We start from the raw sequence: 19,205 nt of genomic DNA, 5'->3' as shown, positions 1-19,205 counted from the left end.
TTAGTTGTTGATACAAAATGTCCCACCATGATTGACGTTTTTAAAGTGTTGTGTATCTATTCATAAAGCCTTTGGTTGGTTAGCCACATTCATTAGTAAGTCTAACACATGGACAGAATGGCACGATAATAAAGCATGGTGGGTCGGGTCCGAGCCGAGGAAACCTCACACTTGGTCAGCTATAATATTCCCCTCCGCCCTTCCCCGGTTAAAGCTTTTTGTATGGATTTTATTAATTCCTACTTACAACAGTGGGATCAAACAGTATTTCAACTACACTAAACATCTTGGAAAAAAGGGGGGGGGCGGAGACGGGTGGTTTACAAATGTGGAAAAATAGCTTTTGTGTCCTCAGACGTTATGTGAGATGAGCGCTTGATTCTTGGGCTTTCTGTTACAGCAAGTCACGTGATTCGAGTTAATCGGAAACAAGGAACAGGCAACGTTGATTACAGCAAGATCCTCCTTGCTTGGATTGTCACCTCCTTTTTTTCTTTTTTTTTTGGTCTTGAGAATGATTTTTTTTTCTTCTTTGTATTTACAGAACATGTATAAATATGACACTCTAGCGTGCTGGACGTTAAGCTTTGGCTGGACGGGGCTTGTTTGGCTCCTGTAACGGATTGATTCCAGCACATTTGGTTTGAAGTAAAAGGCATGAAGAAGAGACAGATGGACAGACAGATCGATAGATCGATAGATAGATAGATAGATAGATAGATAGATAGATAGATAGATAGATAGATAGATAGATAGATAGATAGATAGATAGATAGATGGACGGATGGACGGACGGATGGACGGATGGACAGACACCCTGACAGGATGGAATCTTTGGTTAAGGAACATCTTTGCCACACAACATCTCACACAGTTGAGGTAGATGGGTAAAGTCTTCATGTACATACAGGAAGTGGGGGAACGGGGAACACTGGGATCTACAAAGTTAAAAGACTTCCATCCGCAGACACTGCCTCGTGTCAGTTTCTCAGTTCCCGTCAGAACGCCGTCTCACATGACGTAAGCACGTAGCACACGGATCCTGACTCCACTCGTGCTGGTCCAGTCGTCAAGACTGCTACGGTGGCTCTGATGAGGCAACTGCTAAATCCTACCCATGATGCACTGCCGCTCAGCAGGTACCCACCGATCTTTGGTTGTTTTATTTATTTTCTCTTCAACTTCTACAAAACACAAAGAGTAAAGGTACATTTTGTAACTTTAGAAGCGTAGTGACTAAAAGTTGCGTCCTAGTCGTGTTTACTCGTTTGTTATTCGCTCTTGTTCTCCTCGGAACGCCGCCTGCCGGTCACGTTGCAGCTCAGCGTGGCGAACACGGCAGCAGCCAGGCAGCGACCCAGCGGGGTGGGGGTGGGGTGTGGGGGTGTCCCTCTGGCCCCCATTTGACACAGAGCAGAAGGTAACCAGCGAAAACACAAGAAACCTCGCTTCCATTTCAGGCTCCGGGTCTTCAATATGACACGTCATAACCGGAGAGTTGCCCCCTTCCCTTTGATTTAACAAGGGCAGCAAGCAGAGGTCACGCCCCCTAGCTGTGTACATATATATGTGCGCGTGCGCGCGCGTGCGTTTTCATCTGTATCAGACCCCGGCACCCCCACGTCCAACGCTTCCCTCGCTCAGCATGCTTACAATTGTTGCTCATTAAAGTTTAATTCAGCCTCATGCCCCTCCACCGCAACTGCCCTCTGTTCTTGAACCCCCCGCCCTCCATAACACCCCGCCCCTCCAACATTTTGGATGATTCAGCCTCCTCTCTGATCCGCCCCCCCACTTCCCACCATCACCCCCCCCCCCGCGCTTCCTTCTCTGAATGCCCCTAAAGCCCACAGGTCTGGCCGAGAGCGGACACCTCAGACCAGATACCCAGAGAGGAGGAGACGGATGGAGAGGAAAAAAAATTCCCTTTGAAGTCTCAGAAAAGTCGATGGCCTCTTTCATGACCGCCCGTCTTTCAAGTGCACGCTGTGAAGGGGCCCGGCAACCCACCCCTCCGAATATTAAAGACCGAGAGAAACGGGGAGGGAGAGGGAGGATGAGAGACGGCCGAGCTAGCCTCGCTCGCCACACTTTGGCAGCATTTACGCCGGGTCAGGGAATCAGACCGCTTCTCCCTGTTTTAACTGGCACCAGACAATCCAACCCAACGACTAAAAGAGGGGGATTTGCTTGTGCATACCAGCTTTTCTAGAGACCCCGGGACTAGAGGGAGAGATGGCCACAGAAACCCCCCCCACCACCCCCTCCCAGAAAAGAACAATTTGTAGATTTGTAGGACCCCTGTGGAACTGAGACAACTGGCACAAGGGTTTGGTGTTATGAGGACAGTGCGCGTCACACTGAGACGGACATAGACGGAAGTGTCTGCGCTGCATCGGGGGGGGGGGGCTTTTTTCTTTTCTTTTTTTAGTAGATTCACAAACCATGCAGTCCCCCCGGGCAGACGCACAATGTGTGTTTCTGCATGCGGCCCCGAAGGCGTCTCTTTCACACACACACACACGCACAAGCACACACGCATACACACGCACGCACGCACGCAGAGGCCCCTCGGACGCCCCATTAAGTGGGTCCCCGGACGCTTGAACACACACTGTCGAATGGTGTCGGTCTGAACAGGACTTTACAAGCAACCTGTGAACCTACCGGATATCCAATTATTATTATTATTACAGTTATTATTCTTACTATTATAATTATTATCGTTACCACAACATTCAGACGAGCTTTGGCCTCAGCAATAAGAGCTGACCACGGAGACATTTGCACGAGTAAAGAAATCCCCATTATTTTACAAAACAAAATAATACAATTAAATTTTAAAAAAAACGACACAAACAGTCAGGCCAGGCCTTAAAGACAGAGTAAGATGTAACATCAGCAGGTGGTGTCGGGGGGGGGGGGTCAAAGGGGGTTCAGGCCATACATTCAAAGGGGGAACAATCTTAAATCTTTGGTATTACGATGGGATTCTACAGCTAAAAGTGCCCATCAGAAAAAAGTCTTCAGTTTCACACAGACATATAAAGCATTAATAAATAAATAATTACAGTATATAGATAGCACAAATAAATAACCAAATAAATAAGGGGGAGGGGGAGGGAGAGTAGAGAGAGAGAGAGTAGAGAGAGAGGGGGGGAGGAAACTGATAAATAGAGGATCGCGGTAATAAATAGGTTACTCAGATCAGTAGTTGCATTTGAAAACCTTCATGCTCCGATTTCTGCGTTGAGGAGACGCGGCAGAGACGCTCCTTCAGGACCGAAAAAGAAAAGAAGAAAAAAAAAAGAAACGAAGAAAAAAAAAACAACGTAAAAAAAAATTTTTTTTTTGGGTTTTTAAAAATGACCTTGTACGTTGGCGGGGCTGGAACAACTGCCCCGCGCTTCCAACGTGCTTCTATAAATAGAGCGATGTGCTTGAAATCTGTACAAAAGGGCGGAGAGAACATCTTTCCTCCGTTTTCTAGACATCTGTTTCGAAACAAAAGAGTTCCCACCGCCAACAGCGGCCCCCTTCCCTTATTCGGTTGGAAATATGAGCGGCTGAAAAGAAAAGAAAAGAAGAAGAAAACACACTACAACATCGCTATACATTGTGTGTGTGTGTGTGTGTGTGTGTGTGTGTGTGTGTGTGGTGAACCTCTTTCCCGGGAGCCTTTGTGTTCAACGTTTGTCGTCGTGATTTTGTTTTGTTTTTTCTCCTCCTTCCGGTTTCTTCCGCTTTTTTGTTTTTTTTTGAGTCAAACCTGTTTTATTATGGCGCTTTTGGTTTGAAGCTCAGCCCGTGTCTAGGACGGCTGCGCCGATGACGTCAGTCGCTGCGTTGTACGTGTGGTTATTAATTCCGTCCCCCCGCCCCCCCCCCCTCCCCGGTGAACGCCGATATACACCATTGGTTCCCCCCCTTGGAAAAAAACAAAAACTGATTGGTTGGCGGTGCAGCCACGCGGGAACCTCCTGATAAAATCCAGGTTCTGATCACAGAACTTCCTGTGAAGCGTTGCCGTGGAGTAGCATGCTAGGAGGAGAGGGGGGCAGTAGGTTCGACAAAAAGGGAAGCTGTGTTCAAAAACGATCTTTCTTCCTCTCTCTCTCTTTTACCTTGATTTGCGAGGGAAAAAAGGGTCGTAAGAACATCGGGGTGGGGGGTCTTAATTGGAGGGAGATGGTTTTTGATTAACAACTCACATGACGGGGCTCTCCAGATGTGAACGAGTGACCACCTTTTGATTCTTCACACTGGGAGAGGTGACTAATAGATTTGAGGGTACACCAAAAAAAATATGCTTGCTCCTGATTTGTAATACCCTCGTTATCTCTACTCTACGTAATTGAAAAATAACGTAATGAGATGGAGTCTGTGTACGGGGCGTGACTCTTCTCAGACTCGATTTCGCGCCCCCTGACTGTACAAAGCAGGACCTCCCGTCCCGCGACCCTATCGCTCTGGGTTTCGCCCCCTTTCCATCTCAAAGGGGGCGATCGACTTTGGTTTGGTAAACGCCTCAAGATACCTCCTCAATAAATAAGAAATGTAAAAAAAATCATCCGTATTGGCCGCGGCTCCTTCCGATAACAAAGAGGACACTATTATGGCTGGTCTCCACCTAGACCAGTCAGCGTGCCCCACCCAACATGGAACCTCCACCACAGCGGTGCCTCATGCGCTTATCTCCCATCAGGCCGTGCTGCAGGACACGGCGGTGGAGGAGACGCTGGAACCCGAGGAGCCCGTGGACGAGGGGCGGCCCTCGTCCGCCCATTTGTTGAGGTTGCGTCGGCGGGCGTTCATGAAGAAGTTGCTGACGGTGGAGAGCTCCAGGCCCAGCTGCTGGGAGATGGTGACCTGCAGGTCCTTGGCCGGGCGGTGGTTCTCCCTGAAGATGGCCATCAGCGTACGCCGCTGGAGGTCGGTGAACACCAACCGAGTACGCTTGGGCCCCTGGTTGCGCTCCATCTTGCTCTGCTCCTGCTCCTTCCTCTTGCAGGCTGGAGGCGGTGAGAAGAGGTGTGGGGGGGGGAGGGGGGGAGGTTGAAAGGAAGAAAAAAAACGGTAAATGAATTAAAAACAGAGAGGGGAAATAGGTTAGCTAACAGACTGGCTGGCTAACTAGGACAAATGGATTAGCTGGGAGAAAGTGGATTTGTTGAAAGAAAACAGATTAGCTAAGCAACTTTGATTAGTTAAAAGAGATGAATCAGCAACGCATTTCAGCGTGTTGCAGAGGAATCAAGACGTCCAGCCAGCCACGTCTTAATGCCGCTGAGCTGCTGTGGTGTGTGTGGCTAAATGGGGTTCCTACATCCAGATGTTATCACACGCACACGCGCACACGCACACACATTGTTGTTCTGATCTGTTATTCCCACCTATATGCTTATTTAGGTGTCATTAATTATAAATGAATAGGCACACCGTTATTACACAATGCCTAACGTGGCTTGCTGTACTCCACCGTATTGCAAGACTGCCCGGATAATATTCCTCTCGCTTCTCCCCACATCAACAGGTGACGTCACATACATACGGGTGCCCTTACATGCCAAACCGGTACATGACAATTGTGAAAACATCAAATTAAAGTTAATTTCAGAAAAGGAGAAAAGCTCCCTTGTAAACGTATGGATACTAATTTCCAATAATCAATAGTGTAACGTGCATGGATAAGAAGACACGCTGGCTCGCGAGTCTGACCCTTTAGTCGAGCGGTTAGCGATGCCCCCTGCGGTGCGGGCGATACGGGTTCGCGGCAGTTCCTGCGGTTGCGTTGTCCCCCGAATTCGCTACATATTCGCTACAATAGTTTGGACAACATGCCCGTCCGTTTCCGAGAAAACTAACTGAAGGTTCAGACAAACCAAACAGCAGAAGCTTCACCCCCAAAAAACAACCCTCCTTTCCTTCAGCAAGTTGTTTTTTCTCTCTTTTGCTTCAATACAAAGTGACAGGTTTTAAAATTCCTCCGGTAAAATGTGTTGTTGAATGAGGGGAGACACTTAGACGGACTGCAGCTGTGACGTAGACGAGGTCTTCATCTGCAAATCTGTTCCCAATCAAAAGTGCACAAGAAAGACCAGAAAGGCCAAGAGGCACCACTGAAAGCTAAACCACTTTAAAACACCTTATATAAATAAATATAGTTCATGAAACCCCAAGTGTGTTTTTCCAAGTGAGACATATGACGCAATTACATTTTTTGTTTTTGTGTGTTTTTGGCTGGCGAGCTAACTTATGCTAACACGAGCTAGTCATTCCACTTCCGGTGTGGGAAGATGGCGGCGCGAAGTCACGTTTGCGGCGGCCTCACCCGGTACCGTCCATGCAGTGTCTTTGTCCGCGTCTGCATCTAACTTTGTCTTCGTATGATAGCTGGGAGAGCTGGCGCTGGATCGGCTGGGAGAGCTTGGTCTGCCGGGTCCTGCCTGGAGCTGTGCCCGAAGAGGAAACACCGGGGGCGGGCTAAGCTAACTGCTAGCCCATGCAGACCGGCAGTTCCGGTAACACCGAGGGCGCCTAGCATTGGCTGTGTTTTTAGCATCGTCGTGTGGTGTGCGGGGGTGGGGATGGGGATGGGGGGGTCGAGGGTGTCTGGCCGGGAGAGTTGGCGTTGGATCGGATGAGGGAGCTTGGTCTGCTGCGGCCTGTGGGCCCAAGGACCACGGCCCTGACCGGAGCTGCGCCCGAAGAGGAAACACCGAGGGCGGTCTGACAGGAGGCGGAAGCGGGGCATGCTAAGCTAACTGCTAGCCCACGCTGACAGTCATCCTGGCTGGCGTTGGTTCTCCTGGACAGATATTTTTTATTTTATTTTATTTTAGATATATGTGTTAGTTTGGATATATGTGTTAGTTTGGATATAGGTGTTAGTTTGGATATATGTGTTAGTTTGGATATATGTGTTAGTTTGGATATATGTGTTAGTTTGGATATATGTGTTAGTTTGGATATATGTGTTAGTTTGGATATAGGTGTTAGTTTGGATATATGTGTTAGTTTGGATATATGTCATCGTGTAGTTTTGGGGTGTGTTTTTGTCTTTGTGCTGCTGCTGTGGGCTGGGGTTCATGAAACGACAAGTAAAGTGTTCGTGATTCTGATCCCGATGAGGCTGAAGGACTTGTGTTTCCACGCAGACGTGTGAATCATTTCTCTCTGTTATTATTCCTTAAAAACGCGAAGACGTACTCATCGTTCGCTCCTCGCCAGTGGTGAAGCGGGGATGTGGTCTTTGTTATGATGCAGCTTCCAGCCAGGGTACCTGCTCACTCAATAACAACTCAGGGCCGGGTTAAACACCGCTGTAGCCAACGCTCCTTCGCCAATTACTCAATCAATACTTCCTCCAGGAAAATCTAGAATATTACTCTGCAAAACACTCAGGTTTGCATGGCGAGTAAGTGTGGGAAAATGGGGTTTTCTTGTGTTTTGTGTGTGTGTGTGTGTGTGTGTGTGTGGGTGGGTGGGTGGGTGGGTGGGTGGGTGGGAGGGGTGTGTGTGTGAAATACAATCTTAGAGTCAGGCAGCATTCGGCGATTTAGAATTCAAGCTGCCATTTTCTCTGCAAAACCTGAACCCTCACCCTCAAACACGCCCTGACGCCATATTTACAAGCAACACCAAACACAACGCCAGCCTTTCTGTACCGTGCCAGCCCATCCCCCCCCCTCTCCCCCCATCTCCTCCCCCCCTAGCCTTAGTGGAGTCCTCAACATCATTAGTTTCTCATAAAAGTCATTTACATGTAGTGTTGGGAGTGAGTAATAATCACTTTAGGGAAGCTAATTTGTTTTCTATTAAAGGGAGTTACGTCGGAGGTGAGTGAAATGGGCCGAGTCGGCATTGCCCTCGGTGTTTAGAAGCCCAGAGTGGACTGAAATATATTTGGGGGACTCGGGTAATTACCTAAATGCACACTTTTAAGAGCTTTCAATCAGCGGCGCGTGTCTGAGCGGCTCGTTTTGCTGATGGTGTCAAATGTGTTTTGTGAGTGTAAGCGCCGGCGCGGACGCGTGCATAAGCCCAGGCATGTACACACGTGCTCAAACGTAGACACTTGCACACACATGGCAACACAAAAAGTCACACGCAGACACACACACACACGCATAAATGCATGCACACGCACAAACGTGCATGCAAACATATAAAGACACACAGACATGTAAACTACAAACACACAAACATGCATGCACGTGTGCAGACACACTTGCGTTAGAAACAGAATGATTTTCACACAAACATGTGCACACACACACACACACACACACACAAATCAAAACATTCACACCTGCTATTTCTCTCAACCACATTTACACACACAAACGCCCACCACAAACACATATTTACACTCAGACGGAAACAACCATGAACATCAACACAAACACACGCGCGCGCGCAACACACACACACGGAACTTAGGCGACATAACCACAAAATCATATTTACATAACATGCAGACACACAAAGATACACGCGAAAATATAGCTCCACGGGTACCACGTTACAAGAGTAACCTTATAAAGGACTGATGAATGGTTTATAATTATGGTATTAATGATGTTGTGAACCCTTTATGAATCATTGATAAGCTGTTATAACACATTAGATAAAAAAGGAAGGGTTGCTTGCCACATAGTGAGCCCGCAGGGACGTGTACTGGGAGGCCTCGCATCACTCTGGTTACTCGGCAACCAGCTACATCCGAGGCTTAACGGGGAGGTGGATAAAAAGAGCAGCAGTGTCTTGATCTTTGCCAAAAACTGAGCCCCGCATCGATGTATGAGAACTGTGTTATAACTTGTTTATAATCGCTTATTAATGATTTATAGTGTTTACAACCTAACTGATACCCCAATTAAAAACCATTTAAAATCCTTTATCAGGGTAGAGTTATTGTAAAGTGGTACCGATCCATATTCTCTCTCTCTCTCTCTCTCTCTCTCTCTCTCTCTCTCTCTCTCTCTCTCTCTCTCTCTCTCTCTCTCTCTCACGCACACGCACACGCACACACACATTCGACACATGTACCACAGGGCCAGTCTTTGGTGTGGAGCAGCACTGAGCACTGTTTGATTGATTGCCTCACATCTCCCCATTGAGAAACATCTCACACACCAGGAAGTGATGCTGATGTTTACTGTATGACCGGCGCTTCAATACCCACATGCACAGTGGCAAATACCTCTCACCGGCACCGCACTCGAGAAATAAGTGTGACCTCACTAGCTTCCTCCCTTTCACACCATCGCACCACCACACCAGAGGAGGCATCAGACAGGACGGGCCTGCACACCGTCAGAGCGCTTGACCGTTTTTGACATCTAGCAGTTCACCTGAACCTCAGCCACTGAATTGTTTGCATGTGATTTTTTTTTAAAGTAGAAATTGAAGAAAACTGTGCTGTGAAATTCCCACAGTACATTTGCCTCTGAATCATTATCTGAGGGAAATGTTTAACTCGCGGATGCACTCTTGTCAACTTGAGATTAGAGGAGCTTGTTAGCTTTTAGGCATCCAGCGCTCGTTTGCATTTCTGAGAGTTATCGAACCACGTCTCATTAAAATCTGAACAGGCCGAGATGTCAGAGGCATGTCAATATTACCACAAGTGAAATAAATAGTCTTTTTTTCTAGTAATTCCCTCAAATGCTATATTTTTGACAGGCCTTATACCGGCCCTACTGTGCCGATGCAGGGGGCCTGATGCTGCTGCAGGAGGACATGTGGTGGTGGAGGATATGTAGTGGTGGAGGACATGCGGTGGTGCAGGACATGCGTTGGTGGTGAATATGTGGTGGTGGTGGTGGACATGCGGTGGTGCAGGACATGCAGTGGTGGTGAATACGTGGTGGTGCAGGACATGTGGTGGTGGTGAATATGTGGTGGTGGTGGTGGACATGCGGTGGTGGTGGACATGCAGTGGTGGTGAATATGTGGTGGTGGTGGTGGTGGACATGCGGTGGTGCAGGACATGCAGTGGTGGTGAATATGTGGTGGTGGTGGACATGCGGTGGTGGTGGACATGCAGTGGTGGTGAATATGTGGTGGTGGTGGTGGTGGTGGTGGACATGCGGTGGTGCAGGACATGCAGTGGTGGTGAATATGTGGTGGTGCAGGACATGTGGTGGTGGTGAATATGTGGTGGTGGTGGTGGACATGCGGTGGTGGTGGACATGCAGTGGTGGTGAATATGTGGTGGTGGTGGTGGTGGTGGACATGCGGTGGTGCAGGACATGCAGTGGTGGTGAATATGTGGTGGTGGTGGTGGTGGTGGTGGACATGCGGTGGTGCAGGACATGCAGTGGTGGTGAATATGTGGTGGTGCAGGACATGTGGTGGTGGTGAATATGTGGTGGTGGTGGTGGACATGCGGTGGTGGTGGACATGCAGTGGTGGTGAATATGTGGTGGTGGTGGTGGTGGACATGCGGTGGTGCAGGACATGCAGTGGTGGTGAATATGTGGTGGTGGTGGACATGCGGTGGTGGTGGACATGCAGTGGTGGTGAATATGTGGTGGTGGTGGACATGCGGTGGTGCAGGACATGCAGTGGTGGTGAATATGTGGTGGTGCAGGACATGCGGTGGTGGTGAATATGTGGTGGTGGTGGACATGCGGTGGTGCAGGACATGCGGTGGTGGTGAATATGTGGTGGTGGTGGACATGCGGTGGTGCAGGACATGTAGTGGTGGTGGACATGCGGTGGTGGTGGACATGCGGTGGTGCAGGACATGCGGTGGTGGTGAATATGTGGTGGTGGTGAATATGTGGTGGTGGACATGCGGTGGTGCAGGACATGCAGTGGTACAGGACATGCGGTGGTGGTGGTGGTGGACATGCGGTGGTGCAGGACATGCGGTGGTGGTGGACATGCGGTGGTGGTGAATATGTGGTGGTGGACACGCGGTGGTGCAGGACATGTAGTGGTGGTGGACATGCGGTGGTGGTGAATATGCGGTGGTGGTGAATATGTGGTGGTGGACACGCGGTGGTGCAGGACATGTAGTGGTGGTGGACATGCGGTGGTGGTGGACATGCGGTGGTGGTGAATATGTGGTGGTGGACACGCGGTGGTGCAGGACATGCAGTGGTACAGGACATGCGGTGGTGGTGGTGGTGGCTTACAGCTCCATGTTGTAATGAAACGAATGAAATGATAGTGGTAGTTAGCTTGCTTGTACCGTGGATTTATGGGTTGTTGGAGGAGTCAGGGTGTCCTGGTGCGCACACACACACACACATACACATACACCCACACACACACACATACACACATACACCCACACACACACTTGCGTACAGTCAAACGGACTCCAACCCCCATCTCGTACCCGGCTCCTTCCCTCAGCAGCAATCATAACGCCGGCCATTAAGTAAATGCTTCCTTATGTTGTAATCACGTGTAAAAGGCTCCCAATTACCATGCTATAAATCCGCGGCGCGGGCGCTGCTCCCGCGGACATAAATATGCCCCTATAGGCTTCTTATGATCGTGGGAACAGCCCCTAATCATGATGTATGCCCCCTGTCTCGTGTTGCTGAAACGTGATCGAAAGCCCTTTCCCTACCCCCCGGCATCGGAGCCCCCACCCCCACCCCACCCCCCAACCCCTATCCCCCGCCCTCCAGTCACCCCCCCACCCCTCTCCTCTCCCTGTCCTCCCTCTCACCCCCCCTCCTCCTCCAGCCCCAGCCCACCCCCCGCTGATTTCTTGGACCAGGGGCTGATAGAAATTATTGATTAAATCTGTGCAGCACAGACTCTCGACCCACAGAGGCTGGTTAACCCCTTCAGTGCCTCAGCAGACGTGTAGTGTGGTGGTGGTGGTGGGGCGGAGGGGGGGGGGGTAGACGTTTGCAAAGAGCGAGATAGATGGAAAAAAGAAAAATTAAACATAAAACACCCAGGAAGGTGGGGGGGGGGGTGCACGTTGACCTGTTTACAATACCTAATATGCAAAAAAAAAAAGGGAAAAAAATGGTCTCCTCTGTGACCTTTGAGGCCTGGCCAACCGAATGTGGACCACTGTCAGAGGCAGCGGACGGGGTGTGGGGGGTAGGGTGGATGTTGGGTGGGTGGGGTGGGATGGGGGGGGGGCTTTCGTTACCACAGAGGGGGTGGTGCTGGCAAAAGGCAGTGGAGCTGACACGTAAACCGCATTGACCTTTTTTATTCATTTAGACCTTTAGTCAAGGGCTTCAGCCATCATCTTTAAAGTTATAGTCCCTGATCCTACCCCCCCACCCACACCCACCCACCCCCTCCACTCGACTTAAAGTGTTGAAGCGCGGCTGCTGTGTGGTCTTTATCCTGCCCGTCCTGCATCTCTCTCCCACTAAATCCTGATTGCCTCCTCCACAGCCCGAGGTCGGCCTGAAGATGCATCTCATATACAGCGCAGTAATCCACAGAGCAGAAGAAGACGAACCACGGGGAAGGAAGAGAAGGAGAAAAAAAATTACAAAGATACTGCGGATAAATCCTCAGGACCGCCTCCTCCCCCCTCCCCTCCCCTCCTCTGCCAGCACCTCAGCCATGTCGGCACAACATCTGAAAATATGACGAGGACACAGGTCCGTAATTACCTCCAGCATTTTTATGCTTTCAGAGAGTCTCTGCAGAGCCTCCAGCACGCGCACGCGCGCACGCACACCGAAATCACGGAGAAAGTGGAGAATTACCAGAATAGCAGTGGTTTTGGCTGGAGGGGGGGTGGGGGAGGGGGGGTGTTTAGACGAGTGCCGCATTAGGAGGAGGATCATGTTAAAAGTTGAGGCGTGAAGCGGAGAGCTCTCCAGCACCGCACATTCTAATTCCAGTCTCGATTCACCGACGCCGCTCCCAAGGTGTGTGTGGGCAAAGCGTGCTGCTCTTTCCCATGGAAATCAATAGAGGTTTGTAATTAAACAAAAGAGGCTTGGCCGGGGAGGAAGACAAAAAGAAGGGGAAAAAAGAAAGAAAGAAAAAACAGCAGCCCCCTCAGAAAGTAGGTTATGTAGAAAAGTGCAGAGCTGTCCAAATTGTGGCTTTGCCAAAGACTAAATATGCAAGTTTAGACTGTGGGAGAGAGACAGAGACACAGACAGACAGACAGACAGACAGACAGACAGACAGACAGACAGAGACAGCGGGAAGAGACAGACAGAGAGCGAGAGACAGACAGACAGAGACAGATAGACAGACAGGGCGAGAGAGACAGACAGACAGACAGACAGACAGACAGACAGACAGACAGACAGACAGACAGACAGACAGACAGACTGAGAGACAGGGGGAGACAGACAGACAGACAGACAGACAGACAGACAGACAGACAGACTGAGAGACAGGGGGAGACAGACAGACAGACAGACAGACAGACAGACAGACAGACAGACAGACAGACAGACAGACAGAGACAGGGAGAGACAGAGAGACAGATAGAGACAGACAGGGCGAGAGAGACAGACAGACAGACAGACAGACAGACAGACAGACAGACAGAGACAGGGAGAGACAGAGAGACAGACAGAGAGAGAAAGCTTGTTAACCTTAGCTTGCCGGTTGTTCCTTCCCTCTGTGGAGGGTCCTTAATTTTTTATGAGTATAATTGATCTGCTGCTCGAGTTTTGAGCGAATAGTCGTTAAAATAATACCTCTGTTTTAGACAAAGAAGAAGATTTCCCCCAAATTTCATGATTGATTTAAAATAAAAGGAGAATAAAAAAATAGAAGAAGCGTGTTTTAACAGGTGAAGTCAACAAAGGCCTGTCTTACCCCATGATCAGGCTGGGGATAAGGGGCATGTGACGGGAAGCAGCAGTCCCCCCACATACAAGGTGTTCCCACTATCAGCCAGGGGGGAGACGTGATTTATCTGAAACACACAACGTGACCTCTGCGCAGATACAGTGGCGGCCATGCAAACCAGAGAGCTAATTCATTACTTGATCACCGCTTCTGCGGGGTGTGACTGCTGTAGTGTTTTGCTGAGCCCAGGATGTACACATGTGCTCTGAGAGCCGAACAATCAAAGATCAATAATTGTGAGGGGATTGCAAGAGTGCCCAATCATTACCTATGAACCCTATTGTGTTGTTTGGCTTTAATCAGCCGAGCTGCTGACAGAGGGCGAAAAGCAGTGATCAAGTCAGACCGGCTCACACACACGAACCGCTCACAGACCCCCACAGCGACAAGACCACATGCAGATACACGCGCGCGCACACGCAAACACACACAGATGCACGCGCGCGCGCACATACACACACACACAGATGCACGCGCTGCTCTGCTCATCTCAGATTACTGTGTTGCGTTGGGTCTGTTTCTGTGCCGCGTGTATCAGATGGGGTTTGGTCCCTATGGGGGGACGACACTGTAACACTAACGCTGTAACGCTGTAACGCTGTAACACTGTAACGTTGTAACGCTGTAACACTGTAACGTTGTAACGTTGTAACGTTGTAACACTGTAACGTTGTAACACTGTAACGTTGTAGCGCTGTAACGTTGTAGCACTGTAACGCTGTAACGTTGTAACGTTATAACGTTGTAACGTTGTAACGCTGTAACGTTGTAACACTGGACATGCTGCCTTGTCTTCAGCCCATACCCCCCCCAGAAGAAGATCAGATGTCAAGCAGCACATGAACATGTGCCTCGATAAAACAACAACAAAAAAAAACAACAGCCAGATATCTTGAAAATCGAGTGTTGCGCCGCTTAACCGTAATCTTTTGTCCTTTTTATGCTTTTTTTGCCCCCCTCCCTCAGATACGGAGGACAAATAAAAAGCACAAGGCGATGCCCCCGAGCAAAACAACAAAACTAAAACAGTTGCTTTTTTTGTGCATTTTTTTTCTTCTTCTTCTCGGTAATTGCCTGTGTGACGGTGCTGATAAAAGACGCGTGGCGGAGTCTCATCAGCTCCCCTGCAGCCGCGCAGCCGCGCAGAGAAATCACTGCTAGCCTCCGTTTAGCCGCTCCTAAATGGCACCTCTGCACACATTATTTTCTGAACTCCAAAAAAAAAGAGAGAGAAGAAGAAACGGGGCTTTCTAGCCAAACGCTGCTGATGCTGATCTTCACGGTTCATTTAAAAGGAGGGCAAATGTCTGTGGCATTTTTCTTTGACTGTAGCAACTGTACAAATCAATAATTAACTGTGTGAGAGCAAAGTAAACAAAGAGATCCGACATATGGCCCCTTTCTTACTCAAACTGTCCTCGATTCATTGCTGAGGCTGTGGGTTTTTGTTTTGTTGTTGTTGGGTTTTTTTCCAGCAGGACGGTGTTTGGAGGCTGCTCAGTCCAAACACTGGTGCACTGGTGTGTATGAAGGAGGAAAAACATCAGCATCACGCTCTCCCTGCCCCTCACGTGCTGACCTGAGCCGCATACTGATCATCACAGAGGCGAATATTGTGGAGGACGTGAAGACAGGGAGGGGGGGCAGGGGGGCGGGGGGGGGGAATAAGGCGGGCGAGTGTGTCTGTTTGTTTGTTGTTGGGTTTTTATGTGTATCATTTTAGGACTTTGTGTGTGTGTGTGTGTGTGTGTGTGTGTGTGTGTGTGTGTGTGTGTGTGTGTGTGTGTACTACTGTGTGTTTGTGTACGTGAGGTTTTTGTGTGTGTGTGTGTGCACACACACACACACACACACACACACACACACACACACACACACACACACACACACACACACACACACACAGTCAGAAAGCAGAAGAAGGCAAAATCTTACCCTCCAGCCGGAGCGAGGCCATCCTTTGAAACTCGGGCTCCTGCAGCCAGCGGGACATCCTCTTAAAGGTCTCTCGGCCGGACTTGAGCTTGCCCCAGGGCTTGGGGTTCCTCAGGAGGTCAGACAGCGTGCCCTGTGACCTACACAGGACCCTCTCGGCGAAGATGGCCTGGGGGATGCTGTACCTCTTCAGCTCCGTGATGATCCTCTGGGCCACGTCCCTGGTGTTGATCTCCTCGCCACCCGACCCCCCTCCTCCTCCCCCGCCGCCGCCCTGCGTGCCGGACAGCATGCCCTCGCCAGGCGACGATGACGACGACGACGACGAGTGTGGATGCTCGCCCATCTTCGAGGCCTGCTGGCCCGGGTGGGGGTGCGGGTGGTGGTGGTGGGGGTGTGGGTGGGGCGGCTGGTAGTGCTGGCTGTAGACGTGAGGGTGATGGCCTGGCACATGCTGGTGGGCATCCATTTTGTTTAGCTGGTGGCCCCCCGGCGCGTCCCCTCCGCCTCCCCCGAGGCCCGGGGGGGACATCTCGCGACCGAAGTCCGTCGTCCGACAGAAGAGGTTCCCGCCGTGGACCTCGTACCCGCCGGGGAGCATCTGGCCCCCGTTGCCGTTGGGGCTGTTGTTCAAGCTGCTGTAGCCGTGCATGGAGGAGCCCAGGCCGGAGCCGGCGGAGGGCGGGGAGAGGCTCTGGGACATGGCCAGCTCTTTGCCGTAGGGGTTGTAGAAGTTCCCGCCGAGGCCGCGATCCTCCCGCATGAGGGTGAAGCTGCCGATGACGTTGCTGACGGGCAGGCAGGGGTGGTGGTGGTGGTGGTGGTGGTGGAACTTGTCGTCGAACGGCTGCAGGGGCGTCAGGGTGGTGTAGGTGCTGCCGCAGCTGGCCGGGGCATCGCCTCCATACCCCAGGGCGGACATGGAAGTGGTCGAATCCCGGCGGGCGGTGATCAGGCTCCAGGGACATGGAGGGGCCCCCGAGGGAGGGCCGGGGGAAAGCGGCCGAGAGGTCCCGCGAGTGCAGCATGGCCCTGCCCTCCTGGTTGTGGACCAGCTCCGAGTGGCTGTGCAGGGACATCTCCCCCAGACTCCCGTCCATCCTGCCCGGGCTTCACCGAAATAACCGTCGCCTTTTTTGCTTTTGTTTGTTCTCCGTCTTGCCCGTTTTTCTTCTTCTTCTTCTCTACTTCTTCTTCTCTACTTCTTCTTCTTCTTCTCTTGTTATTGTTGTTGTCCAGCAGCCGAGCTAACTGTCTGGAAGGTCTCTTGTTACACGAGGCTATGGATTTATTGATTTGTGAGCGAATTGATTTCCGGGCTTATGGGGTGTCTAATTAATTATCTGAGACTCTCCTCAAACTGCCGCTAACTCCACGAGAAGGCGCGTGCAGCGGCGGCGGCGGCTTCAGGAGCACCGGCCAGGCTGGAGCGTCGTGTCCATCTCAGTTGTGCAACGACACGCTGGGTGTGTGTGTGTCCGTCTGTGTGTCGTCGCTGCTGTTGTTGCTGTTGTTGTTGTGCCTGCGTGAGACAAGATGAGCGTCCGTTACTCTGCTGCGTTCAACTTTTACCGACGCAGAGAAAGAAAGAAGACACACGCGGGTCACGTACAGCCCAGTCCGCCAGCCCGATCCCTCCATCCGCCTCACGCGCCTCAAACAAAAACAATCACACGGACCGAACCCCCCCCCCCCCTCCGCTGCCCTCACACATGCCCCGCACCGTGCACAGCCGCGGAAATAAGGCGCACAAACAAACAAACAAATAAACAAACAAACAAACAAACCTTTAGCGAATACAATCAGCCCCGCGCGCAACCGACGCGTCAGCCTCGTCTGTCACTCAACACACGCAGGGGAGTGTGGACGATGCTCCGACAGCCGGCCAGCGACCAGCCAGCGGGGAGGACATGCGGGGGGAACGGACACACAACGCCGACACAACACCGACACAACGCCGGCACAGCGCCGACACGCGCTACCGGCCGCGAGGCAGCATTCCTACCTTTTGTTATCCGCTTATTGGAGCGCGTGTGCGGCCGTCGTCCGTCCGCTGCATGTCTCCGGCGGTGTCGCGTGTCTCCGGCCGACCGCTGCACGCGCTGTTCCGTCCAGCCAACCGGGAGGCGAAAGCATCGGCGGCTGCACCGCGAAAGTCCCGTTTTACTCTTTGTTTAACAGTCAGAATGTCCAGTTCTGCAGCCGCTCTCTCTCTCTCTCTCTCTCTCTCTCTCTCTCTCTCTCTCTCTCTCTCTCTCTCTCTCTCTCTCTCTCTCTCTCTCTCTCTCTCTCTCTCTCTCTCTCTCTCTCTCTCTCTCTCTCTCTCTCTCTCTCTCTCTCTCTCTCTCTCTTTCTCTCTCTCTCTCTCCTCTCCTCTTCTCTCTCTCTCTCTCTCTCTCTCTCTCTCTCTCTCTCTCCCTAGCAGCTCTCCTCTCTTTCTTTCATTATCTCGTGAGATTTTTTTCCCTCCTCCTCCTCTTCTTCCCTCTGCCTGCCACTTCATCGATTTCACCACCAACTCTTGCTGCTCTCCTCCTCCTCCCCCCAGCTCTCCTCCTCCCCCCACCCCCCCACCCCAGCTCGGACTCGGTGCACGTCACGGGCTTAAAAATCTGACAGATGTGCAATGAAATTCCAGCTCCCGTTAACCCCTTCGCTCCCCCTCGCTCCGGCCCGGGTGGCTGTGAGGGGGCAGGTTTGCAGGTTCGGCCCTGCAGGCCGCCGTGCACCTCCTCTCTCCCCCGCGGTGCCTGGTGAGCAGACGCACCTTCTGACTTGTGAGCCGGGTTCGGCTCGTCTGTTCACGCCACCTGACCACAGACACGCTGCAGCTTTGGCCCATGCACCAAATGCACACATCATGTGACAGAAATGGACACAGCTCTGAAAGAAACCCATGGAGACGTAGTCACATATTGTATTTATTATTTTTATTATTATTATTATTATTATTATTATCATCATTATTATTATCACCATCATCATTATCATTATTATTATTGTCCATCATCATCTTCATTATTATTATTAATCTGATTATTATTAGCGTTGACGTTATTATTGATACACAGTAATTTCATCACTATTGTGTTAATTATTTGCGCGTGCAGCTGGAAGCATGTTGTCATCAATACACTCCTGCACTGATAAGCTATAGTGTAAGGTTGGAGGCAGCGAGATGATGAGATAAATTCAAAGGCGAGTATGCATTTAATCACTATTCATAATAACGCCCCACTGACTTATTGACCACACGCACACGCACGCACACGCACGCACGCACACGCAGCGGTGCTAGTGGAGTGTTTTTCTGTCTTTTCTCTAATTTGTGCAGAGCTCGTTGGTGATGGGGGGGGCGGGTAAATGTAAATCCTCTTCCGGGTAAACGCTGTCAGCTGACTCGTGTAACTGACCTGTTAATCAGCTGTCAGACCGGCGCATTCACGTCGGTGTGCGCG

General features: G+C 50.8%; 1 protein-coding gene across 1 annotated transcript; it reads right to left on the bottom strand.

The window, feature by feature from the left end:
* Positions 1-4,701: 4,701 nt before the first annotated feature.
* On the bottom strand, positions 4,702-16,847 carry onecutl (one cut domain, family member, like). Its single transcript, XM_056286875.1, is given in 3 exon segments — positions 4,702-5,012; positions 15,748-16,672; positions 16,674-16,847. Coding segments are annotated over 3 exon segments (1,410 nt in total).
* Between the last annotated feature and the right edge of the window lie 2,358 nt (positions 16,848-19,205).

Source organism: Lampris incognitus, chromosome 9, assembly GCF_029633865.1.
Source record: "Lampris incognitus isolate fLamInc1 chromosome 9, fLamInc1.hap2, whole genome shotgun sequence".
NCBI lineage: Eukaryota > Metazoa > Chordata > Actinopteri > Lampriformes > Lampridae > Lampris > Lampris incognitus.
The sequence above is the reverse complement of the archived record's forward strand: the minus strand, read 5'-3'. Positions and strand labels throughout refer to the sequence as shown.